The sequence below is a fragment of the Glycine soja genome, chromosome 7, assembly GCF_004193775.1.
Source record: "Glycine soja cultivar W05 chromosome 7, ASM419377v2, whole genome shotgun sequence".
NCBI lineage: Eukaryota > Viridiplantae > Streptophyta > Magnoliopsida > Fabales > Fabaceae > Glycine > Glycine soja.
This window is the reverse complement of record NC_041008.1, coordinates 11890635-11917730: the sequence shown is the minus strand read 5'-3', so window position 1 is coordinate 11917730 and position 27096 is coordinate 11890635. Positions and strand designations below refer to the sequence as shown.

At 30.9% G+C, this 27096-nt stretch overlaps 4 protein-coding genes across 4 annotated transcripts; 1 reads left to right on the top strand and 3 right to left on the bottom strand.

Annotated features, from left to right (window-relative positions):
* Positions 1-1652: 1652 nt before the first annotated feature.
* On the bottom strand, positions 1653-2638 carry LOC114419396 (ethylene-responsive transcription factor 2-like). The gene has a single exon (XM_028385045.1). The coding sequence runs from the start codon at positions 2424-2426 to the stop codon at positions 1809-1811; it is 618 nt and encodes a 205-aa protein (XP_028240846.1). The 5' UTR covers positions 2427-2638; the 3' UTR covers positions 1653-1808.
* A 2848-nt stretch (positions 2639-5486) lies between these two features.
* Positions 5487-6551, bottom strand: LOC114419095. Its single transcript, XM_028384696.1, has 2 exons — positions 6184-6551; positions 5487-6105 (listed from the first exon to the last, which is right to left on the bottom strand). The coding sequence occupies exons 1-2, from the start codon at positions 6505-6507 to the stop codon at positions 5590-5592; spliced, it is 840 nt and encodes a 279-aa protein (XP_028240497.1). The 5' UTR covers positions 6508-6551; the 3' UTR covers positions 5487-5589.
* An 80-nt stretch (positions 6552-6631) lies between these two features.
* Positions 6632-9930, bottom strand: LOC114419094 (protein ALP1-like). The gene is made up of 3 exons (XM_028384695.1): positions 7658-9930; positions 7355-7580; positions 6632-7267 (listed from the first exon to the last, which is right to left on the bottom strand). The coding sequence occupies exons 1-3, from the start codon at positions 8192-8194 to the stop codon at positions 6774-6776; spliced, it is 1257 nt and encodes a 418-aa protein (XP_028240496.1). The 5' UTR covers positions 8195-9930; the 3' UTR covers positions 6632-6773.
* Positions 9931-17772: 7842 nt separating this feature from the next.
* Positions 17773-18532, top strand: LOC114417659 (ethylene-responsive transcription factor 14-like). The gene has a single exon (XM_028382759.1). The coding sequence runs from the start codon at positions 17779-17781 to the stop codon at positions 18319-18321; it is 543 nt and encodes a 180-aa protein (XP_028238560.1). The 5' UTR covers positions 17773-17778; the 3' UTR covers positions 18322-18532.
* Positions 18533-27096: the final 8564 nt, after the last annotated feature.

Sequence of the window (27096 nt, the reverse complement as noted above, 5' to 3'; positions counted from 1 at the left end):
TATTATAATAACAAGTCTTTAATTTTAATCAAGGATATTATCAAATGCACTGTTTAATCAAATAGTGAAATATGACAACGAAAATAAAATAATACTTTATTATTAAAATTAGAATTGATTACATGATGACTTGAATCGTAAGCATACAAATTTATTCGCAATAGCTACTCAATCATACATCCACTTAGAGATTCAACCTCAAAGATCAATCTTATGTTCTCTCTCATGCGCGAAAGGAAAAAAACGCTCTCTCTACTTCGTAGAACGATCTCTGCCACAACCATGACCAAGACTCTGGCGTGTTCACAAACACTCTGCCACATCTCCAACCAAGATGGGATTTGGTGGTATGATTTGATGCCTCCCTGTAGCAAATTAAATTATGTCTCTCGGGCACAAATAGAGCTTGTCCAACACAAATTGAACCTCTTTGGCGCAAATTGAGCCTTTCTGTCACAGATTAAGCCTTTCTAGGGCAAATCAACTCTCTCCTATGCGTTCAAGTTTGAGTGTATTTTTAATTATTTTTTATGATTTCATTTCTAGATATGATTTGTATTGTGAGCCTAACAATGGTGAGTTTGGTTGCGAACCTAAATGATTTTTTAGCATTAATTTTGTTATATATAGAGTGATGTTTCAATTGTAAACACAAGAGCAACCCTAAACTCCGATCCCTAGCTTTGTATATCAGTTGATAAAGAAGCTTAATGAAGAGTTTTGATAATGACAATGCCAACTATCAAAACACTCTCTATCATAAGTAAAGCCAAAGCCAAAGGCAAAAGGAATGAAAAAATAAAGACACTTGAAGAAATATGTCCAAGAACTTAGTATTTTTGCAAACTCTGGTCCCTGCTCGTCTGTTTTAAGCTAAGCCACATGATTCATTCTAGGGTTTCAAAATTGAATTAGAGAGTCTAAGTGTTTAGTGAACCACATTAATAAACATAGGCTTAGGATCATAAAACAAGAGAAATTAGGGAAAATGAGTTGTGTGACTCAGAGTTCAGAATTAAGGCACTCAAGTTTTATTGCTAGACTTGAATCTGACTAGTGCAAACTCGAGTTTGCACGAAGGTTTGTTATTGTGACTCAAGTCCCACGAGCTATGGGACTTGTGATCGTAAATTTTCAATTTATTATTATTTAGAATATTTTAATATTTTGATTTTATTTATTCATTTTATCATTGTTTTTATAAGATAATTTGATATGTTTTTATGATGATAGCTAATTTAATATGTTTAGGTTATGGTAATGTGCAAATTAAATTAACATTTTGAGATAATTAACCATCCTAGGCTTGGATGCTTAAGAATTATTGTGAATCGGTTTCGATTTTTTAATCATATTTAATTTAATAGAACTATCTATTTTTAAAAATCAAATAATTAATAACTTCTCAAAAAGAATTTACTTATTTAATTTTTTTATCACAGCCTTATATATATATATATATATATATGTCAACTTCTCAAAAAAAATATTATTTCTAGTTTAATAATTTATGGAACCTATTAAAAGGAATTATGCCATATCTCACCTAAGAAACTGGCATAATATTTTTTCCTACTATTGTTTTTATGACATGATATATACCCCTATATATATTACGATTTTGATATTTGATGAGTAGAAGCAAACGTATATTTCACCCCCAGAATTTCATCAAGGAGTGTAAGCAAAAATCATTGAAAAAATCCAAACTACGGAAACAAACAACTGTATACAGTTCTTGAAAAAAAAAAAAAAAACACCTAGAACCTTATATTAATGGCACCACAACATAACACATTCAACTTACTCTACCATTGTTCAACATTGACATAATTTGCATGTAAACCCATTTCAAGCACCTGTATAAGTATTTGGCTTCTATTCTTGGCCAACCTGTTTAACAAGTCAGCCAAATTTTTCCTCTTCCCTGGCGAGTTTCGCTTCAAAGCCTTTGTCACTCTCACTGGCTGCGGAGGCGCGTGAGAGCCAATGAGATGAGGAAAATTTAACTTAGCTTTGCTGCCACGCATTTTGAAAGCAGCTCTATCATAAGCTAAACCCGCTGCTTCTTCAGTTTCATAAGTGCCTAGCCAAATCCTTGCACCATTCTTCTTTGGATCCCTTATCTCTGCCGCGAACTTGCCCCAAGTCCTACGCCTCACACCCCGGTAATGCTTCCATACCGGTGGCGCGTGAACTTCACGCTCCTCCCTAGGGTGTTCTCTTTTGCATGCTAAGGAATCTTTTGCATCATGGACGACACCCTCCAAGCTGAACGTAGGGCTTGGGAATGCATTGTACGTTGCAGAATAGCAAACTTCGTGGTTGGAAATGTTCATGAGAGCGTTGGAATCGTGTTCAGGCTCAAGAAGATAGTGTTGAATAGATTCCATTGAAGAGAAATCACAAGATATTGTGGTGGCCATGTTTTGAATGGTGATGAAGACGATGGTTTTTTCTGATTTTGGGGTTATCTTTTTTTATTCTTGAAGCACTATGAAGAATAATGCGTTGTGTATTTATACCACTGGTTCTGGAGTTGTATATTTTTTTATGTATTCGTTGTAACTATAGAAACATAGTTTGAACAACGTGATGCTAATTATTTCTTTAATATTGTTTTCGTTTGTGTGATGTTTCTTTGAAGCTACAAGAGTATTTGAAAATAGCATTGAATGTTGAAGTGGAAGATTCTTCCCCACGTGTGGTTAGTTGATATGACGTTATCTTTGCTTTTTTAAATAAAAAAGTCATAAAAACCTTTAACACGAATATTTAGATAGTCATATATATTATAAAAGGAAAATTTTGGTGGAGACCAAAAGTTATTATTTAGCTTAATTAAATTCAATATTATAAAATCAATTTATGAGGTAAGGAAACCTACTTATATGCTTTAATTAATTTGGTCATGTTATTATTATTTTTATTTGATTAGAATCTTTAATATTAATTCTTACTTTAAAGATTATAAATATTAAATGTGAAGTTTGTAACATTGAATATATTTGTGTATAATCTAATAATAGTCAGATAGTAGATGATTTTATAAACCCAATAATAATTGTTAAAGTATCATTTTAAAACTGACTTGTTAGATAAAATTTATTTTCTAATTATATATTTTAATTTGGTTATATATATATATATATATATATATATATATATTGTATAAAAAATATCTCTAGTCTATATACATAAAAAAGTACTTAAAGAAGAAAAAAAATTATATGTATGGTTGATGATATGATGAAATAGAAAGAGATAAATAGAAAAAAAAATTATAAGTGTTGATAGAATGTTATATATATATATATATATATATATATATATATATATATATATATATATGAGCAAATGATCAAATTATATTGGTATAATTTTGATAATTATTATAATATTTTATAACTTTAAACTGACACTACGAAGAAAAAAAAAACATATTTCGCAACGGTTTAATGACACATTCAATGACAGTTTTGAATCGTCTTTTAGGTAACGATGTGGAAAGTGAAGATTTGCTACGACGGTTCCTAAAAAATTATCTTAGAAAAACTATCATCCTCAGACGATTTTCAAGTTAAAGTCATCTTAGAATGACAAGTTTTAAGTCAAAATCGACTTAGAATGTTTTTTTTATTAGAAAAATTAAGGAATGTATTTGTTTTTAAAAAAATTGAGAATTCCACATCTTAGATTGTAAACTTTCTAAAACAGTTTTCCAATAACTATCTTAGAACTTCCTTTTTTAAAAAATTAAAATTTAGAATTCTAAACATATTTGGAGGTACATTTATGCTTATTTCTTTGTTTAAATAATTTAATTGTACCTAGTCAATATATACGTTAATAAGGATTGGAGATAGAAAATACTAATAAAATAATTAATAAAAAGGAAAATTATAATAAAAAGATTTATGCCATTTTTTAACTTACCAATAATGACATAATCAAGAAAATTTTGTAGCAAGTGAATATTCAGAAACTGCATGGTAAAATAACACATGTTAATATAACTTCTATACAAAGTAGTATATATAGAAATAAAACTAGAAACAACAGCAATGATACAACAAACTTGAAATTGAAGACGCACAAAAGGCTCCAGATGAGAATTTTCTACTTGATAATCCCCATTTTTGAACAAATATATTAATAACAATGTCAAGAATCCATATATATTAATACAAAAAACATTTAATACATATTTTTCAAGTAACTAAATGTTTCATAGGGTATATTAAACGTTCTCTTGCCTATGTCTTTTAATAGAACCAACTATCAATAAGCTAATTGGGAAGTAAAGCATTTAGTATTTGCAACAAGCTCCACCCATATCCAGAAAACAAAAATATAATAATAGTCACTTGGTTATAAATTCTAGCTATATAAATTAGGAATCCCATATTCACTGAAATAGCAAATGGAAAAGAGGAGGAAATCCAATTTTAAAACTCAGTGAATCCAATTACATGGTTTTTTATGTCTGGAAGAAAGGGGGAACAGTTTCAAGTTGGTTCCTATTTTTGAAGTGACCTTCAAATTGGCTAACATGCTCTTGCAGCCTTGGTTACTCTCAAACTTGTAGCATATTTCAATTATATTTAGTAGGCATAGATTTATAATGGTGAGAGAAGTTTCAAATTTTCAATTTCTATATTAAAGTTACACATGGGTTGAGAAAAATGTTTTTCCAAAGATGTAGGTTCAGTATTCCATTCAGTAGACACTCCAAAGTAGGCCAAGGAGAAAGACAACAAGTACCTATTCCTTTAGAGTGTGTTTGGATGAGGAAATTTAAAATTCTAGAGAATTTTAAATTTTGAGAATTTCAAATTCTTCAATTTAAATTCCTTCATTTCTAAAATTTTGTGTTTGGATAAGAAATTAGATTTCTTCATTTTTAAAATTTTGTGTTTGGATGATGAAATTAAATTTCTTCATTTTCAAAATTTTGTGTTTGGATAAGGAAATTGAATTTCTTTATTTTTAAAATTTCTTATTTTGATAAAATAATCAAATGCATTCTCTTTTAAAATTTTATATTTTAATAAAACAATTTTTAATAAAATAATTATTTTTTTCATTAATAAATTCTATGTACTATTTGTCGAGTGTGATATTCCAATAAATATATACTATTTTAATCTATTTCAATTAAAAATATATAATTTAACTATTTAAATTATTATTTCATTTACGACACACTACACCACTCACAACATAAACAATATTTAGTATCATTTCACCTTAGAATGTTATTTAGAAGTCTATAGATGAAACTTATTTTTTTGCCAAAGTCATTGGTCAGTAATGCAATTACACCAAAAAAACTTAGACGGAAATAAAATCTAGTCACAAAATAAGTCCAACTTCCAAAATAATTTTGAATTTTCTAATTGCATTTGCTTCAACACAGGAATTCCTTCACATATTTTCTGCAAAAGAAGACATAATGTTAAGTGTCACTAAATAAATCATATTTATTAAAACATAATTTGTTATATAAAATGAAAGATATAAATGTAAAACATAATTATACAACATCAACATACTTGTCATGATATCAAACGTACCTGTAATTTGACATCAAGGCATAAAAGATAAGATGTAATCCTCTTTCTCATCCAATGGAAGAGCTTTTATAATCGCAAACTTAATGGGATTTTCTGTCAACCAATCAATTGCTCTATGTCTAAGTGCACCATTAAAATTAGGTATATTATCTAGCTCACTCACCACTTCATGTACCACTTCTTGAGCTTCTTTTATCTCCATCTTTTTTTTGTTCTCCATCTTCTTCTTAGTCACTTCAACAAATTCTTTCAATGACTCGGCTACTTCTTTCATTGAGGAAATCATCCCTTCTTTCTCTCCACTCTTACTTGGGCGAATGTTTTTTCTCGTGGCAGAACTTGATCCCTCTAAGTCAAAACTCACACTATGAATTGCTTCCTCTTCATTTGTTTCTTTGCTCATGATATCATCTGCATCTAATGCATTTTCTGCTCCGAGTCCAGTAGCTCTATCCTTTGCACATAGGTCAACAATATCATCCCAATTAGGAATGACTTTGAATCGAAATCGTTTGGCCTCTTCATGTGACTTGAAAAAAATAGAAACATGTTAATAACAACACAAATAATAACTACTATTGAATAAAATTAAAAGATAATTGGCTACCTTAACATATTCATTCCATGCAATTTCATTTTCAACGGTAATCATGTACTTTGTGCTATCCCAGTCAAATCCACTTTGACTAAGAATGTCACTCACAATTCCATACCATGTTCTCCAAAGCTTAAAACGATTCTTAACATTATCTGCCATGAGGTGAACTCCAAAACGCTTGGACAAAATTTGAGCTGCAGTACTGTATGCTACTGCTTTCCAATTTCCATCACCTTTATTGCCCAAATTTCTTTGATCTCTAAGCACATCAGCTAGCACACGTTCCATTTCCAAGTTCCATGCGAAGTAACTTCTTGTGTCCTCACTAGACATCTTTCTTTTTCCACCTGACTTGTTCTTCACATTGCTTGATTCCATTTCTCTAGACAAAAAAAAATAATCTCACATATATAATTACATATATATAAAGGTGAGACATGCCAAATTAGCATTCTACGAAAGTATAAAATTAACTACACATAGAAAGAAAACAAAATCCAAAGTATTATGAAATACAAAAATCCAAAGTATCACACATACATGAGTATAGAGTCAATTACACATAAGAAACAAAATCCAAATCCACTAAAAACATCTCTCTAATCAAAGTTTCTTCTTATTTGATAGGTGGCAAACATATTCATTGCTAAAGTATCACGGAATCTTGTCCATTCCTCAGTTGCTTGGATAGTTGTGACTTCATCTCCAATATTATTTGTGACTCTTTCCATTTGTTGATTGATTAACTCATTATCAACAATAGATAAAAGTTCCAAGTCTTGGGCTTCCAAAATTGGATCACTATGTTGTTCATCTCTTATGAAATTATGTAGCATGAAACAAGCATTAATAATTCTTATTTGTGTTTTTATATCAAAAAAAGAAGGAGTTCTTAATATACTCCATCTTTTCTTCAATACCCCAAATGACCTTTCAATAACATTCCTTGCACTTGCATGACGAAGATTAAATAACTCCTTGTAGTTTTGAGGAGTGTTTCCGATCCACTCATTAAGATGATATCTAGTCCCTCGATAAGGTGCTAAAAATCCAGGGCCATTTGTATACCCCGCATCCACAAGAAAATATTTACCTACAATGGTTAAAAAAAATATTATATATAAAAATATGCATATTTCTTTTATATGTTAAATAAAGTTTCATCATTTCATGATATTACCATTTGGTATATGGAGACAATTTTGACGACGCAAAGCATCTCGCAATACTCGAGAATCTCCTGCTGACCCTTCCCACCCGGGCAACACATATATAAACCTTAAATCTGGACCACAAACTCCTAAAACATTTGTAGAGATATCACCCTTTCTATTACGATATCTAGGTCTATCTTCTGCAGAAACTGTTACTGGAATATGTATCCCATCAAGTGCTCCAATCGAATTCTAAAAACATTCCAAAATAAAAAATAAGTCATAATCACTTAAAGTACCTTATAATTACTAACAAATGACAAACTTACCTTAAACCATCTCCATTTGTTTTCCACCGAGCCCTCTAGATTATACTCATAGAACTTCAAATATTCTTTGCTTACTTTCATTATAGCTCGCAGGACATTCTTGAATTGCCTACTAATTGTTTCCATGGATCTACAATAACTAAAGTGCACAACTCTATACTTTAGGTTGTGAGCAAGGATATGCAAAAACATTGCCACAGCTTCATCTATAGGAACATTTTTTGTTTTTACCAATTGCCCTTTCTCTTGTAAAATTCTACAAAGCTTAAAAAATGCCTTTTTACTGACCCTTAATTGTTCAATGCAATCAGTTTCTGTTCCCCTGTATAGACGATTGAGGAAACTATGCCTTTCTAATTCCAAATTTCGGGCAGGTTCCTTAACAAAATACTTGTCATGATACCAAGTCAGTGCACCCAAAAGCATAGTGACAACACTAACAATAATGAAAAATATTTGTTCAAGTTCTTCTTCCTCCTCTTCATCTCTTCTACGTTTTCTTGAAGTAGCCGAAGCATTAACTATACTACTTTCCATTTCTTGACTATCCACACTATATAACTAAAAGAAAAATAATATAATAACAAAGGATTAATTAAGAAGCTGATGCATATGCTTATCAAGAATAATGATAAAAATTCAATTGAACAATCAATAGAAATTCAAATACATCATTAACATCTCTTATCAAACATGTGTCATACTCAAGAAAAAAAAAAGACAAAGCAAGATGTGAAGGCAGAAAAGGACCACGTATATGCACTTTCTTCCTTCGTATGTAGTCCTCTCTTTTTTATGTTTATATATTGAAACACTAATCAATGCCAGGATATATCCATCTTAATTATACTGTTTAACTTGGTAGCACCAGTGTACTCTTTATCCTAGCTAAGAAGCCATGTATTAACAATTTAACATCTGGTTCAGGTTTAAGGCTCTACTATAAGACCCAGGACCAATATATCAATTGCATAAAAATAAATTTTGCTTTCAAAATCGTACATATAATAAAAAGAAATAAATTAAAGGAGTATAAAATAATTTAAAATTCAGTCCTACTGACGTGTGCTCAAAAAATTATAAAGAATTAATAAATAGAAAACATGTATTTAAAATTACTACTATAATGAAAATACATCATTACAATAAATAGAGTTGCAGATGTAGGGTGTCCTAGCTATAATATATATTGTTTCAGACATAAGTAATTTTTTACGCTCATATCATGCTGGTTTATTCATACATGCTTTAAGTAACTCCATATGGCTGGAAAAGCTGAGATCAATGAACTAATGTTCACAGTTGCAGAGATGTACGAATACGAGGAGGGGCAGTATATTTATTTACATACATGCATATATACTAGTGGAAACTTATGCTAAATATCTGAAACTTTACTCATTAAAAATACTATAACTAATGTTTTGTTTGACGACCAAAAAACTCTGAAAAAAAATCTAGCTACGTAATATATGAAGAATCCTGAAACTTTGCTTGATCAATTTTTTATGGAGGCACATGGCAGGGTTGTTGTCGGCTTGAGAATGGATAAAAGCATATCTGACAAGGATTCGGGAGCTCTTGTAGAAGGTTTTGATTTTTGTTTGCCTGAGGTTTTGATTCATGGGAGGTTCTTCTGAGTTTGAGACTTTGGATAGATAATATTGATCTTTACTCAATCCTTTCAAGGTCAGTTAATTAAGTCATTCATGTAATTAATTATTTCAATTTGTTTACTGTTATATCATTGCTATGTATTAAATATAAGGATTCATCACATCCAACAATAATTGATTCTTTTATTGGATTATTGAGCTAACCCAGTTGGCATTTCTGGTAGAATATTGGTTTATTCATTTTCTGTAAACAGGAAATGCAAGTTGGGTTATTTAAGTTCTACATTATTCTTTTCTTTAAGGAGAAGATTGGATTTTTTTTTTTTTACTTCTGATTTAGTGTTTCTGGACTGGATCTGATTATATTCATTTTTTTCTTTATCAGTTGAACTCCATATGGTTTATTCATATACGATTGTAACACAAACTTAATACATACATGCTTTTAGTTTCTAACCAACATTCATGTATGACACAATGCTAGGACACCCTACATCTGCAAAAAAAATATATTATTCATACATATGGTTTATTCATACATGCTTTAAGTAATTTGCACATATCTGGTGTACTCATAAATATATGGTTTATTCATACATGGTCAATTAGGATTATTATATAAATATATTCCTCTATGAGGAAATCAATAAATGAAAAATGAGTTTCTATTTTATCTTCTTCATATTTTTTCTATAGTCTTTTATTGTGTTTTCTTAGGAGTAGTGGTAGTGTAGTATTCTGCACTCTAGTTTAGGCGTAGTTCAATATTACAAAATTAGTTTTTCTTGACTTATATATTTTAATTTTATCATACCTAAAGGCAGCCTAAAATAAGAAAGCGGGGGTGAACTTAAATTCCTAGAAGCCTAAAATTAGAAGGCGTTTATGAACTTAAACCCCATCAAGGATTGAATACCATGGTCCATATTCTATTTAGTATTGTATCAACAAATTTCCAATTACTAACATTGCTAATATATATAGTCTTTAATAGTGGTACAAGGATTTTAAAAGTGTCATGAGCACCTTAAAGTCTGAAATCCTGCAATAAGAAGACCTCTTCTCATTAAGTTCAGCTTTGGACATTTCTGTTCGATATAGGAGTAAACTATAGCAAACTAAATTAAGTGAAACCTAGCTGAAATAGCTCAATTAGGAAAGGGAAATTATGTCAAGATAAATGGCAAATCTGGTGTACTGTGAGTTATCCCTAGAAAGTTTGGAAACCGTATCATATAGTGTAATGGAAAAGGCAGAGACATATCAGATTATTGGAGATACCAAAATTCTTGTATTCAATAAGAGCAAGGATATCACTTTAAAGTTTAAACCAGCAGAATATATGCTAATGCTATGCTATCATTGTCAATCCAGCTTCATCATTACTGCATTTTGAAAACCATAGCAAAAAGTCTCTTTTTTCTCTATTTCTATAAGGTTCATCAGAGTATATATCCTAGTGTTTTAACTTGTTACATTCAAATTGTTCGTCTAGGACATGGGACATGAATCGAAGTTAACATATGTTGGATATCAATACTGTATATTTTAAAGTATAAGCATACAAAAAAACAAAAAAACTGGTTCTTTTATTAATATACTAGAGAACTTCATTCTTAAATTCTGAATTGATAATCCTCTGTTAACACGAGTATAAAAAGCTACTCAAGAAGGAATTGATCAGCATGATGAGAAAGTTATTCACCTTCAATTTTGAAAGAAATTCCTGTAACTTGTAACAAATTTACAGGCTTCACTGTAAAGAACATGACAGGGCTCTCAGGTAAGATTTGTTTGGTTTTATTCCAATTTCTTTTGAAATATATTTTAAGCTGTTGAGATTATTGGTTCATTCCAATCTGGCAAAACTTACAATCTCACAGGAAGTAAAGTTAAGTTATATGAAGTGTAGTGGGGACATGCATGAATTTTATTTTGGTTTGGTTTTCAGATGATCTGAGGAACACGCACTTGAAAGAGTTTGAAGGAGCTTTCAAGTTAAGTCATATAGAATACATCTTGAAGCAATGTATAAATTAGTGACCAATATTTGTTTTAACAGCAACTAAATTCTTAAATTGATAAGATTTTCTCACTCTAAAGAAGAACAAGACAAAAACAACAGGAAGATCATAAACAACTAGTAAATAAATCTTGAAAATAGAATCTGTTGCACGAACAAGGCACAATAAGAATTAGAAATTCCAGCACAAACTACATATCATATGAAAATAGACAAGAAATAGATGAACACCGTGATTTCTAGATCTACGCCTTATTACGCTTAGATTGAACAATAAAAATAGAGATAGAAATAATAATCGTAGGAATAATGAAAAATGAACCATCTATTTGAAAAATGCATTGATGGAGGCGAGAACTGACCTTCCTTGTGATCGGCACCTTTTTCGGAATAATGCAGAGGGAGAAACGAAACTGTTGCAAGAGAAAGAGAAGAGTGAAAAACTTAGCAAGAATGAAGGATCGAGAGAGAACCTATCAAAATCCTAACACAATCACCTTATTTTTCTTCTTCCTTTCCGATGCAGTCACCAGAAACCACCGATGCAGTCACCAGAAACCACCGCCGGCAGCTGAACAAGTGTGGAGGTTTCCGGCAGAAGCTGTTGCAAGAGAGAGAACGAAGGATTTTGAAAGAAGTTGTTGCAAGAGAATGAAAGAGCCAGAGAATGAAGGAGCCACAGAATGAAGGGTTTCGGGAGAAGCTACCTCAGAAAAGAATTTCAAATTCTTTCATAAATGGAAAGAATTTAAAATGCTAATATTTAAGTTAACTAAAATCCCTTATCAAAATCCTCAAATTTCAATTTTTTTTAAAATTTTTATCCAAACATCTTATTTGATTGGAAAGTAATTAAAATCCTTTAAAAAATTGAATTACCCTATTAAATTCCCCCATCCAAACACACTCTTAGCTAATTTTAAACTACATAGGATTCTCCCACTAAAATTCCATATATAATACAAAAATTTGATTTCCAGAGTCCACTTATCATGTTGGATCAAAGTCACTCAGCTTTTTAAAAATTGATATATTAACAGAAACCAAATTAACTTAAAATAGTACATAATTTATGGAAAGTACAACGTGTTTTAAGTATAGTGAATTGCAAGCATAGTTTTTTTTACACTTCATTTTCTAAATTTTGTCAATTATTAACTAAAATTTCATTCCAATTTCATCAATAAAATGTATAGGTTACTAGCATGTTTGTTGACTGTTGAGTCTGCACAAAACTATCCCATGTGCAATTGATCACACGTGTGTGTACATGTGTCTGAATGAAACAAATTCCCAATATTAAAAATTTGTAATTTCAAGTATACAGATTCTCATTACAATTGCAAACAAGTATTAAGAAAGCAGAACATACCATATTTATTTCCAATTTCCTCCTTTAAACAAGCAATTGGAGTTCCAGGAGCAACAACCTCAGGATATGAGTTGAGAGACTAGCGATGAAGGATGTGAGTCCACCTTAGGATCATAGCCAACCTGCAACAAAACATAAAACAAAGGTCAAAATTGCAACACAAACACATAAACCTCCTAGCACTGAAAAACACAATGGTGAAGTAAAGGTCTCCACAACGGTTCTCCCATGTCACTACAACATCAGATTCATATTCCTACTTCAGAATTCAAATACACAATAATCTTAATTTTTAATTAATAGAAAGATTAAAATATGAAACAAAAAATTGATCCACCTATCGACAATGATAGTAGTTGCAAAAGTCTCATCAATAGAAATGGAGACAACGTGTTTGGAAAGGTGAAGTTGGACATCTTGAAGTAGAGAAAACATTGTCTCCTTCCACGAGCGTACCCAATCATGTCATTGTCCCCTCTTTCTAAGACAAGAAAAACAGAAACCTTAGCTTACTAAACTAATAGCAATAGTAGCGTTAAATTACTAATTGCACACATCTTTTATTAAAAAAGGAAAATAAAATTATATTACTTATCAAGTAGAAAGGGCACTTTCTTTTAGCCTCAGCTTGAATTGTCCCATCTTTGTCAATGATGGCAAACTTGGCACCGGATGTGCCAAAGTCCAACCCCAAACACCTCTTAACTAAACTCTCTCCAAATCCCAAACACCTCTTCCCTCCCCACCATCGACCATTTCTCACCACTAGCCACAAACCCACACGCTTTCGTGTCATCACCGCCATTTTCCAAAACCAACAACAGCAGGAAGCAACAACAACTTCCAAAGACATCGAAGATGAGTCCTACGGCGAAGTCAAAGGCATCACCGGAAGCAGAGCCTTGGACAGTGCCACCAGAATGGAGTACCTCTTTGTTGTTGGACTCATCTCGGAGTCAACGATGGCCACAACATCGATACCGATGGTTGCACCATGCTCTTCTTTGTCGCAGGACTCGGCTCAAAGCCCTGCATGAAGTTGCTAGCAGAGGTCGGCGCGAATCTGAACCATTGCGATCGAAGTGGTAGCCTCGAGGTGCTGCACATGGTGACAAGATACGTGAGGCTCAAGGTAGCGAAGGTTCTTCTAGATCCCAGTGCAGATCCCGAGGTGGCGGACAACCGTGGGAGAACGACATTAGATCTAGCGAGGGAGATTCTAGAGGTGACGCCAAAGGGGAATCCGATGTAGTTCGGGCGTAGGATTAGACTCGAAGGAGTGATTAGGGTTTTGGAAGGGACGCTATTTGAGTATGCAGAGGTGGAGGAGATTCTTGAACGGAGAGGGAAGGATGAGAATTTTGAGAACCTTATGTAGTGGAAGCACAACGGAGCAAATGAGTGGGAGAAGGCAAAGTTTGTGGCTGAGTACGGAGAGTCAGACATCTATATTTAATAACCAAATGCCTTAAGAGACACATCTATATTTAATAACCAAATGCATTTCAAGTACATGTAGGAAAGTTACCCAAATATTTAAATTCCATAAATGTCATATGTAATATTAATTATGCATAAATAAAAGCACACAAGTGCTGCTTATAGAAATAAATAAATAATTAAAAGCACACAAATACAATTTCATGTATTTGAATATTGTATATAATATCACATGCAGTCATGCGTTTTTTTTAATATTTAAATACTGCAAGCGTATCTTCACACGCATTCTGAAATAAAATCGTGCATCACAAGTTTAAGGACTTGATTAGCTTAGCTCCTTTCCCGTTGGACATACACATATTGATAATCAATATATTTTAATTAAGATTTTTCTTAAAAATACTTTTAAGCTTAAAATTAATTCATTCAAATATATAAATTTAGCATTAGAAAACGAAGGGAACAAATTTTGTGTGCATTAGTTGTCCTAAATCAAAGTGTACATGTGTAGTTAGGTCGACTTAAGGCCTAAGCAGCCCAAATAAGGACTTTAGGTCCCAAAAAAAAAGGTCTCAAATTTTTTTTAGTACTAATATACCTAAAAAGAATTATTGTAAAATTATATTTGAAAATAAATTTTAATTAAAATATTATAAGTAATTGTTAATTTTTTATTGGTACCATAAGTAATTAATGAACGACAACTCTTCATCAATATTATAGCTTTGTTTAGAAAAAAATATTTAATAGTTAATAACTAAAGAAATCCAAAAGTTTTTCTTTTATTTCTATTCTCTTTATTTTCTTCATATTCAATTCTAATTCTGTTTTCTTTTCTCATTATTTTTCATACTTCTTTGTCTTCTCAGTTGTTTCTTAAGTTTATTTGATTATTGTTTCACTTTAACACATTAGCCAATAGTTTCTCAATACCTATTTGTTTATTCTCATCTTTTATGTGCATGTGTCTCTATTTGGAGGGTAGAGGAAACAAATACGCATATAGCTTATAGAATAATGTTAACGATATCAGTATTTGCTTCAATAGAAAAGAGTTTTTCAAAGCTAAAAAATAATAAAAACTCACTTAAGATCAACAATGTCTCAACAAAGATAGAACAAATTGATGTTATTGTCTATTGAAAAAGAAATGTTAAATGAAATTAATTACGACAATTTAATCAATAATTTTACATCACAAAAAGCCCAAAAAATTAATTAATTTTAAATAAAATAATGATAATTTTAATAAACTATTTTATGAATAAATAAAAGATTTTGTTCTTAAATTTACTTTAGATCTCTCAAGTTTTTAAATTGCCTGTATGTAATTGAAGACAAACAATTATCTTCACCGGTTATAAAGTAAATAAAAGATTAAGAAATCCAATCCAAAATAAAATCAAAACCTTATTCCCTGATAAATAATATATTGTAAGTAGGAAACAAGTTATTTTTCATGTTTTACACAATGTGAACATGTAATGTAACCAAACATCCCCGTACAAAGTAGTCAACTAGATCGAGTGTATGTATGACCCATAATATTAATTTTTGACCTTTGAAATCTAATGTTCCATATAACTCCAAATAAAGTGTAGAAGGGACATATATCCTTTCTCATCTGAGGGATTAAAATGTTGCCCACCATGTTTGAACAATAAAATAGTAGTCTAAGACTGACTAAGCGCCGTCTGGTATTCATATAACACTATTTTGTAGATAGATAAACTTTTTATACACCAATAGTTATACTTTGTTAATAAATTGCTAACTTTGATAATTGTTACTAATTAAATATGTGTAACTGTGTAAGCATAAATTTCTTCTATTTTGGGCTACACAAAGTTTTTAATTATATGCAAAATTCTATGGCTCGGATTGTGTTTATAATGATGTTTATAATTTTATATATGTCTTAATGAGGTAAATGCAGAAAATATCTCACTTAGATTTTTGTCTCCACTCTCCACCGTGGAGAGCCGTGCGTAGTTGACCAAAAAAACAAATAGCTCACTTACTTGTATATAATTTTCAAGACCACATATCTATTTATTTTCCGAATTTTACTGGAGGACAGTGCATATCAATTTAGTGCATATATAGCTAAATCATTTTTTTTCAAAGGACTCTGCTCCTTTAAATTAAATAAACTTCGTTAATATTTCAACATATCTATAGTTTATTGCGCGCACACACATATAACCAATTAATGCACATAAAATTTTATGCGTGTCTTATACGGATATTAATTTTATACTATATTATTTTTATATATTATAATTTTTAATATATTTATCTATGTATTTTAATTATTAAAAATATATTAATAAAAATATATATTAGTATATATATAATAGTTAACAATATTAATATAATAAAATATTACTGTTATAAAAATTATGCCAAAATTTTGTATGATGTATATTATATTTTATATACATGCATCAAGTTTTTATTTTTATAAAATTTTGTGCTTCATAAAAAAGATATCTTCATAAATTTTATTTTATATTTAATATGTTTTCTATATTTTTATATTAATAATTAAATTTATATATTGTTAATAGACGAAATTTGAACATTAATCAAATAGGTTAATTTAAAATATAAATATCATATTTAATTGAATAAATTATAAAAATATTGATTTCAACTTAAAACTTATTTCAAATAGGTGAAAGTTATTATTGAATCTTCAAATATTTTTTAACATTTGAACATATTTTTATCAATTAATGTTTAAATATAATTCACGAATTTACAATTTTTTATATTTTATTCTTATAATTTTTAATTACATGATAAAAAACATGGGTTTATCTTTGCTCTATAAATTCTAAAAATATAATTATTTACATTTAATAAAATAATAATTGAATACAATCCTTATAATAGAATATATAATAAAATAGAATTTATTTACATAATAGCATAATATTGACTTAATATTTAAAAAAATATATGAAATTATCACGTAATCAAATATTCTTTATATATATATATATATATATACTTTGTCATGTAAAACGGTTTATACAATTTATTCTACAGATTACAACTATTTTTTACAATTAAAAATTTGGTTCAAATTAAATAAAACTATTATATATGATAAAAAAAATCAATAAATATTTCAACATATTTTATGACTCAAATTCAAGACTACTAATAGTTAAATTAATTCTACATAATCTTTTACAGATGTATTCAATGGTGCAGATTATTCATTTTAGAGAAATCAGTTTTTTTTTACACAAATATAAGTAAATTTTGACCGCTATACAGTTACCTATGTGTGAATGTATAATTTCCTCATTAGAAATGTAGTTTACGTAAGCGCGTGACAAAATCAAACCAAAGAAAAAGTACATTACCCACTCCTTTTAATTTCTTAACATAAAAAGGAATTGTTTAATTACTCAGATTCATTAATGCTATTATTATAATACTATCCAACACATTATTACACCACGTGATTTAAAACTTTTGTTTAATTCACAATACCTAAAAACCAATTTCAGCACCTGCTTCAAAAAATCAATCAAGAAACCAAGGATGCTTCAACGAAATGTCCCCAACAAAATGGCACAAAAAAAAAAAACCAAACCACTTCTCAACAACATCTTTCACTCATATAAATTCACATTATGAATCACATATTCCTATGTCTAATACCCTCACATCACATATAACACTAATACAACATTTCACTTTCCAAGTTCCAAAAGACCAAAGCCAAATGAACAATTTCAACACCACTCTTGAGTCCGATGATTTTGCTCTTCTAGAATCCATTCAACGTTACCTCCTCGACGACAACGAAGACTTCAACTCTATAACGGAGGTTTTGGCAACACCTAATAATAACGTCAATGCCGTTAACTCTCCATTATCTTCGTTGGGGCATGCAACAACGGCTGCTACAGAGGGGCGTGGGGCTTCGTCTGCAGAGGCGCGTGGTGGCCACGTGCGTAACCAAAATTACAAAGGAGTGAGACGCAGGCCTTGGGGCAAGTTTGCGGCTGAGATAAGGGACCCAAGTAGGAACGGCGCGAGAGTGTGGCTTGGGACTTACAATTCGGCTGAGGATGCAGCTTTGGCTTACGATCGAGCCGCTTTTGAAATGCGTGGCTCGAAAGCTAAGCTCAATTTTCCTCATTTAATTGGGTGCAGTGATGCTGAGCCGAGCCGAAGAAGTAATGGCTAAGCTGGATTTGATGGAGCCAAAAATGAAGACGAGCTGAGCCACTACAGTGGAATATAGAGTCCATGTCTTCATGATGTTTTATGATGCTATAAGCAATCATTTTATTGGTCATTGGTTGATTTGTTTTAAGGAATGTTATATCTCTTGTAAATTATATTATAAATTATTCTAATATTTCATAAAGAAAGTATTAATGAAAAAAAATGTAAAATTAAAGCGTTTTCTTTTTACTTAACGAGTAAATTATGTTTTTGATCACCTAATTATTTAAATTTCATGATTTTCATCTTTTAACTTTTCAATTGTCTTTGTTCCTAAATTTTTTTGTCTGGTATTTTATTTTTATTTTTTGTTTAAATCCATCATTAACTATCTACTTGATACTATTTATATTAATATTTTTTTTCTTTTTATCAATTAAAAACCATCATATCCTTCAATTAACGAAAGTAAAAAATAAATGAATTCTTTGTGCGTCCTTCATTACGAGAGTGTAGCATGATTTATTTTGAATTAAAGAAGAAACCCTCTGTCTCTCCTCCTCATTTTCTTTGATGATTATTTATCTGTCACTTTCCATCAAACCCGCGGCGCCAAAGTTGTCAACCCGAATTCATCGCGAATCTCCTACGACTCTATGATGTGCTCTTTACACGGTCACCAAGTTCATGACTTGGACCAATGAATGAGGTAGAGAGAGGGGTTTCAATGGCGGAACTAACACCCGCAGCGGCGTCAACCACCGTCATCATTGTCTCCGGCACCGTCTAGATCTCCCATGGCGGCCAGATCTTTGGCTACGATTCAAAGCCCTCTTGTTCGCATCTCCACCAACGTCGCCGGTCTCGTCGCTTTGGGCCGTACAGCCGAAGAGCTTGTACTTCTGAAACCAGACCTGAAATTTGTGAGGCTGAATGTGGTGGCTTTGCTTTATGGGGGAAATGGTGGGTTGGCGTGAGAACAAGAATGAATGGTTCCGATGTGTCGTCTGGATTGGGGGCATTACGCATGGGTCTGTTGTTCATGAATCAACAATTTTACTTTTTTATGTTCTACCATTTGTGGCGGCTTATAGCTGCCACAACAAGTTCATCTTTAAAAAATACTTCATGTAATTTTCTGATGATTTATAATCGCCAAAAAAATAAATATTATTACAAATAGCCCTACTTAATCCATTAACGGTGGATTTGAAAAAAAATAAAAAAAGATTAATTTTTGAAAAATTAAAAGAATAAAATCATAAAAGTTAAAAAAGTTAAGAAAAACATATTTTACTCTTTTTTAATAGTTTTTTCTTTTCTTTTCTTTTCTTTCTCCTTTTACCTATTTAAATATGTTAGTTTCTTTTTTTTTTTCGCTCTTTCTCATTATTACATCTTTCAATTTTTTTTATTTTTTTTCTTTCCCTCTTTAATTTTTTTTTATCATTATCTTTCCCTCTTTAATTGATTAGCTTTTTGTTTTCTAATACTAAGCTCTTCATTCCCATTAATTTTCTAATACGCTCTCTATAATATTATTGGGTTTTGTCATGCTTCCATATTGGTTGGCAGTGGTCAAATCATTGCCCTTGCCCCTGAAGCAAAGCTTCTCTGTCCTTTAAATTAAGACACAAAAATACGCGTGTCATGATCAGCATGAAATATAAATTACATTTTAAGAATATGTTTAGCTATATAACACGTTAATTTGGTGGTTTCTTGACTTTCTTCAGTTCATACGGGATATATGCACAACCGAATGTCTCCCAACCAAGTTGGGGATTACTATTGGCACTATCAAAATTATTATTAGCACTATCCACGTGAATATCTTTTCATGATATTTTCAAATTGTCTCCTCACATGAAACAAAATAGAAAATGTGTTTCCATTTAAGAGTAAAAAAAATTAAAAATAGAATCATGATTCCATTGTGTAAGTGTAAAATGAAATCATGATTTTATTGTTAATTTTTTCACTCTCATTTGTAAAATGAAAACACATTATTGCTAGTTACACAAAGAAAGTGTGTTTCCATTATGCTATTTTTTTTTTCCACCCCCATTTCTGCAATGGAAATATGTTTTTATTGTGTAACTAGCAATGTACAATGAAAACATTCCTTGTTATATTTTTTTCTAATGCATTGTGTGAAATGAGAACATGTTTCCATTGTATACCTGCAAACAAAAACATGTTTCCATTTTATAAGTTGTGTTGCAAAAAAAATAATTATGGAAACATGTTTTTGTTTTTATTTTTGTGGGTTAACCATAATAATTGAATTTTTAAGGACCTCATTAAAAATGACTTGCAACATAATATGCATGGCTTACAATAATTAGCAATTTAAAAAACTTTATATACCACATTAAATGAATAAAACATTAGCTAGAGTTTTACTAAGTGTCAAATGAATACAAATAACAATACTTAATATAAGGAGAGTTAATTGAACAATTAATCCTCAGTGATATTTACTACATATTGAGAACCTATAGTTGAATGAAACATCAATGAGTTGAATTCTTGTGTGTGTCACTAGTATGTCTCCATTGTGGTGCAATAGGAAACAAGGGACAACTATCCTTCAAATACATTTTTATTATCACAAAAAAATAGTATAGTTATGTTAGTTAACAAATCAATTAATGTTTACAATACTAAAATTTTTCTCAAGTAAATGTTGTATACTTGCACAAAGTGATTCTCGTTAACAAATTCAATTACAATAAGGAGTTGTTGTGCAACAAATGGTGTCAAACTCCGGGGTGAAAAGAAAGTTCAACTTTGGATCATAGATAAAGAAACCAATTTCATGTTTGAAGTTCCCAAATCAAATCTTGTCAAACTAGAGCCTATGATTCCTCACCTTGACTTAGTAAAGTTGTAATTGTCCTGTAACCACAATTTCTACCAGGTCTCACATCAATAATTTTTAGGATGTATTATTGCAATGTATTGGAAAATTTATCCATATAAGGGATGGTTTTTTCTGCTTTTTGTTACTAACATCTTTGCGAGCCACACTTGGAATTTCCAAACTACCAATTATCGTGTTCATTTCATTGACTCACTCCCACATTGAAGGTGCACATTTAGTAAATTTTCACGTACTTTAGTGCACCATTTATTTTTACTTTCTTTGGTATTTGAAAATGCAAGTTCACGAACCTTATTCTTCAATGTCATTTTCCCGCTCACATCAAGCTATGAAAATCTCTTTAACAATGCATCAACCCAATTTGTGAGAGTTAAGTCCCCCAAGAATCACTTGTGTCATCTATACCCCTAATGGATAACATTTTTCGATGCATATGAATGGACAATAATGATATTAAGCCACTGATATAGCTATACCTAGCATGTTCAAAGGCACACGATAGACCATGAGTAGTTCTAAGTGTTCATCCACAAGCAACTGTCAACACCAATGGTTGTAATGCACTTCAACTTATCAAAGATTAAACTTTGTGCTTGTGTTGAAAAAAAGTTTCACAATCTCTTGTAAAATGGTGTATTGAACCTATGGTTAACCATGTTGATGCTTTTTCTGAGACAATGCCTTAAGTTTAGTGTGTTGCAGTATAAGCATGTTATTCATTGCATCCCAAGAAGTACATAAATCTCCAATGCTATCATGAAGCAACCTCTTCAGTCTTGCATGTGCTTCAATCCTGTAAAGCAATTTAGTATAATGACAACAAAAGATACATAACAAAAAAAATGTGAAACAAGTAATTAAAAAATGTGTGTATTAGTTGTTGTGTTTCCAAGATGCATAACACGATCAGTCCATGTTTTTACAAATCTCTCCTTATGATGCAATAATCATGTACAATAAACAGACTCTTAAAATATCGAATAACATGTGCACATGTTTGTAAAGCTTTATAACGGTTGCTCATATATTTGTTCATCAATATAATTCACCAAGCCTACATCCATCACAACCTCCCAATCTTCTGCCTTATTCATAAGCATCTTGCATTTTGCTCTAACATTCTTAGAAATGTGAAATTAACATAACAAGTTGGTTTAAAAAGAGAAGACAACCTCCAATGTATTCATCAAAGCAAGATCTCTGTTAGTGACAATCACCTGAGGCAACACATCATCATTCACAAACAATCCTTTGACCATATTTAAAGCTTATTCAAAATTGTTCGTCCTCTCAGATTGTAAATAAGAAAATGCAACAAAAAAACCATTTATATTGAAGTCACACTAACAATCTCCAACAACAGAAGATGATATTTGTTCGTCTTGTAAGTAGTATCATAAATCAACAATGTTGAGAATGAATTTAATAGCTTGATGGAATCTGAATGATGCCACATTATATCTATGACAACATCTTGAGTGTCCACTCTTCTGAATTAACATACATATTGATCATGTTCTATCAACTTCAATAGATGTTGTACCTTCGTTCTTGGACCCTTTTGTCTGCACCAATATCTTTGTTGTTTATTGTATATGGTTTTGATGGTGGTTACATTTTTCGCATCTTGATCTTTGATTATCAACAAAATTTGACCAAACTTCACCACATTTTTTGTCGTTTAATTAAGCATAGCTTTTCTTCACTACTTAAACAACCGGCATATGCATGTCCCAATAATGTTTCACTAACTTTGTTGTTATGAACACCACAAATAACAAAAATTTTACAACCTACCTCTTTGACAAACTTCCCCTTTAATTTAAACTGACATCCGCATTTTCTGGTTCCAGTACTCTTGCAGACTTACTTATCCTTGTATTGCTTGTACGTTATAAACTTAAGAGTTTAATCATTGAAATTGAATAAGTAAACAATTTAATTGGATTGGTCGAATGGTATGCATTATAAGCAAAAAGAATAGCTTGCAGATCTCTATTTTTTATTATCGTAAAAGAAAATTAGAATCATAGGATTAAATAAAGAAATTTCAAACTTTCTATTACACATATTTGTTTTTGTTACAACCGGTATTTGGGTATTTTTGTTTGAGTTGTATGAGATGAAATTCTCATATATGGTTCTCCATTTTCATAACTCACTACAACATAGATTTTCATCCCATTATCTAACCTATGAATGGCAAGAACAAATCCAAGACTCTTCCCTAAATCTCGAACCCAACACAACAAATCATCTCGATTTTCAAAAACCTAAAAAACAAAATATTTTCCTTCACTTAAGCAACATACACATACACAAATATAAAATAAATTGCCAACTAATCAGCATACCTCATTAGTCGTGAAATGATTGGAAAAGTCAAGGGTAATCAATTTGGGGGGTCAATGTCCAATCCATTGTCAGGATCTTCATGTTGATTTCCCAAACCATCATGATTTGAAAACATTTCACCTAATTGATTGGAATGATCAAAATCATTTTAGGCATCATCATAGATGTTTCCAAAACCATGAGGAGTTGTAACTTCATAAGAAAAAATGTATTCCAATCCATGCGTTCACTGCAAAGAACCATTCATGAAAAATCATAAAAAAGACACAAAAATATTGGAGAAAGGAAAAAAAATACTAAACATAATCATGATTTTGTTGTGTGTGGAAATTAAAAAAAAAATATGAAATTGTGATTCCACTGTGTCTTTAAGACAACAGAATCATGATTCTGCTGTGTAAAAAAATTACCTACGTTGAATGGTTTGATGAGAAAGAAGAGAAGAGGTGGAGAAATGAGAGGAAGGGAGAAAGGTTGCGGGTGTTGTGAAAGAGGAAGAGAAAAGTGAAAGAGGAAGGGAGAAGGATTGGAGTTATAGTAAAAAGGGGAGAAGGGTAAAATGGTTAAACTGCTATAACTGGTAATACCAATAGCAAATTTGGCAATGACAATAACAATCCCTTTGTTTCTTCCCGAGTCCATTGAACAATGCGTCCATAAGCTAAATCAATGTAAGGGTCATGGCCCATGTTATCAAACTCGAGTGACTCTTGTCTAGAATATAATTTTTGAAGAGAAAACAAATACGTAAATATGATAAAATTTGAGAAAATAGTTTAGACATTGAAATGTAAAATAGTTTTACATTTTTTATTCAGTCCCAAACTATATCATGTATTGTAAATTTAATATTGACTTTTACAATAATTAGTTAAAATGGTGGTTGAAGGGAGAAAGGAGAGAAAGAGACTATACATTCGAATCTCTCTCACAAACAAAAACTAACATATTAACAATTAACATTAAATTTTTTAAAAAAACTACTTAAAATTTTTTATACTAATATTACATAGTTTTAAACTCACAAAACTTTAGAAATAAAAAAAAATCTAGAATTTAGTAAAATAATTCCTAAATAACACAATTGTACTTATAAGATAAGATTACGGTGATATAAGATTAAATTAGAATTCTAATACCTTTGATAGGAAGAAGATGCTGACCCAAATATAAGGTTGGGTAAGCCCTTGCTTTAGGGCTCCCAAAACTAGTTTTTTTATTATAGGTATTTTTTGTGTGTAAGATTTTAAATTTTCTGTATTACTCTACTTCAATTAATAAATTGTCTTTTAATATATCAATTCTTTCCAAATTTAGAATCCTTACTCATTAACTTTAAATTAAACAAATTGTCTCTTAATATATTAGTTTTCACCAAATATATGCTCATGTTCTTGAAAATGAGAAAAAATATTATGCACTAACAGTCATCTAATCACAATCCACTATATATGATAAGTTTGTTGACTTTTATGATAATTATCCTAAAACCTAAAAATCATATCAACGATGATTTGTGATTGAATAACAATATAAAATTATTTTAAGCTTAAAAGTATGTTAGGCTCATCCTAGAAAAAAAGGTGGGAATTCAACAGAGAAAAGAGGTGAGAACGATTTGGAGAACAAGGAAAGTGGGGTGTGAAGAATAAGGTTAAAGGTTTTTTTTTCAAATAAAAAGAAGTATTATAGGTAATAAAAATATTAGGTTATTGCTATATTTACTCTTTTTTTGGCTAAGTACACTCTCTTTGCCTTTTCTAAATTTGAATTATTTAAATAACCTTTCTTTTTTCAAACCTTATTCTCTCTCTTGCACACTCCCTCTTAATTTCATAGTAACAACACATCCTTCCTCTTTCATCACACTCTCTCTTCTATTTCACTTCTTTCATCCTCATTTGATCTCGTACTCCAGTCTCTCTTTATTCCTCTCTTACTCAATCTCTTTATTCCTTATTTTATTTTTTCACTCGCATAACACCATTAATGTTTCTCATTTTATATATGCAACAATGTATGGCTAGATTTTAAAATTTTCCAAGTTGTTATAGCGGAATGCTTCTTAGAGTTATCCAGATTGAAGGATTGATATCAATTATATGCTTTATCCACTTCAATTGCTTCATTATTGTGCAATTTTTTCCCTTTATATAGAGCTTTTAATGGTTTTAGTGTCCTACTTGAATTTTTTCAATTTTTTTAACATTTAGAAAGTACTTTCCAAAATACAAAACAATCATTTGAAAAGTACTTTCTAAATCATAATTTTATTTTTTAACACTTTGGAATGTACTTTCTAGAATACAAAAATAATATTATAGAAAGTATTTTCCATAATGTTAAAAATAAAATTGTGTTCCAAAAAGTACTTTCCAAAATAATAGTTATGTATTGACGTTATGGGTATAAAGGGTATATATGATAATAAAAATTAGAAGAAAAAAAATAATGAGAGTGTACTTAGCATATACAAAAGGGTAAAAGATATACCAAAAGTCAATTATTAAAGCCGAAGTCAAACAAATTTTGGACCTGCACTTTGTAAAGCCCAATTTAGATTCAAGTGAGACCCAACTCACCCAAGGCATGCACCTTTATGGCAGACAAACTAAATTATCCCAAAGTATATATACAAGGGAGTTGTTATTAGCCCTAGCATGCTTTCCTATTGACCCCAACCTCTCTGCGAAAAAGTCCTTTTGCACCTCTATCCTGCACCACCACCCTATCCCATCTCCTTCATGCTATGCCACCACCAGTCCCCATCATCCCTGCCACGCAAAGCCCCTGCTTGCACGCAATCTCCACCCGTGCATAATCTCCACCTTTGAGGCTCTACAAGCGCAACTCCTCTCCACCATCACCGTGTCATCGTGCACATTCACCGTTGTGCACTCCTCTGCCATAACGAAATTGCATTTTCGCATGGATATTTGACTGCACATAGTTGTGATTAATTGTATAATGAAATTGTGTTTTTGTTGTATATATTTTTCACCCCCACTTAAGGGGGTGTCACAAAATATAACAACAGAATCACAATTTTGATGTTATGTTTGGGGTGAGAAAAACTAAGGTGGGGAGGAGGAGGGGCTAAAAATTGGTGCACAACGGAATCATGATTCTATTGTGCATTTTGTTCAACAGAATCACAATTTTGTGTAAAGGAAACTTTTGGAAGAAAAATGGTTTCAGCTCCTTGATAGGAGCCAAAAGCAATTTTAATGGGACAAATAGTAACTTCCTATATACAATATAGAGCACTGCCAAGCCCAATTGGAGTAGAAATTCAGACATCTGAATTGTCATTAAAGCTTTTTTTGCCCCATAAAAATCAAGCAGCACGAGTGAAGGAAGAAAAACCCCTAAACTCCTCCTATTTAAATAAAAAAAAAATTCTCGACCTAAAATTAGAGATGTTCACACTAAAGATAGATATTTGAATTTAACACATATAACATGAAAAATATTGTTTTGAGACTGAATTTTGGATAAAGAAAAATGTAAAATCTTATCGTGTTTCTGTTACAAACTTTAGTTCTGTAGAGG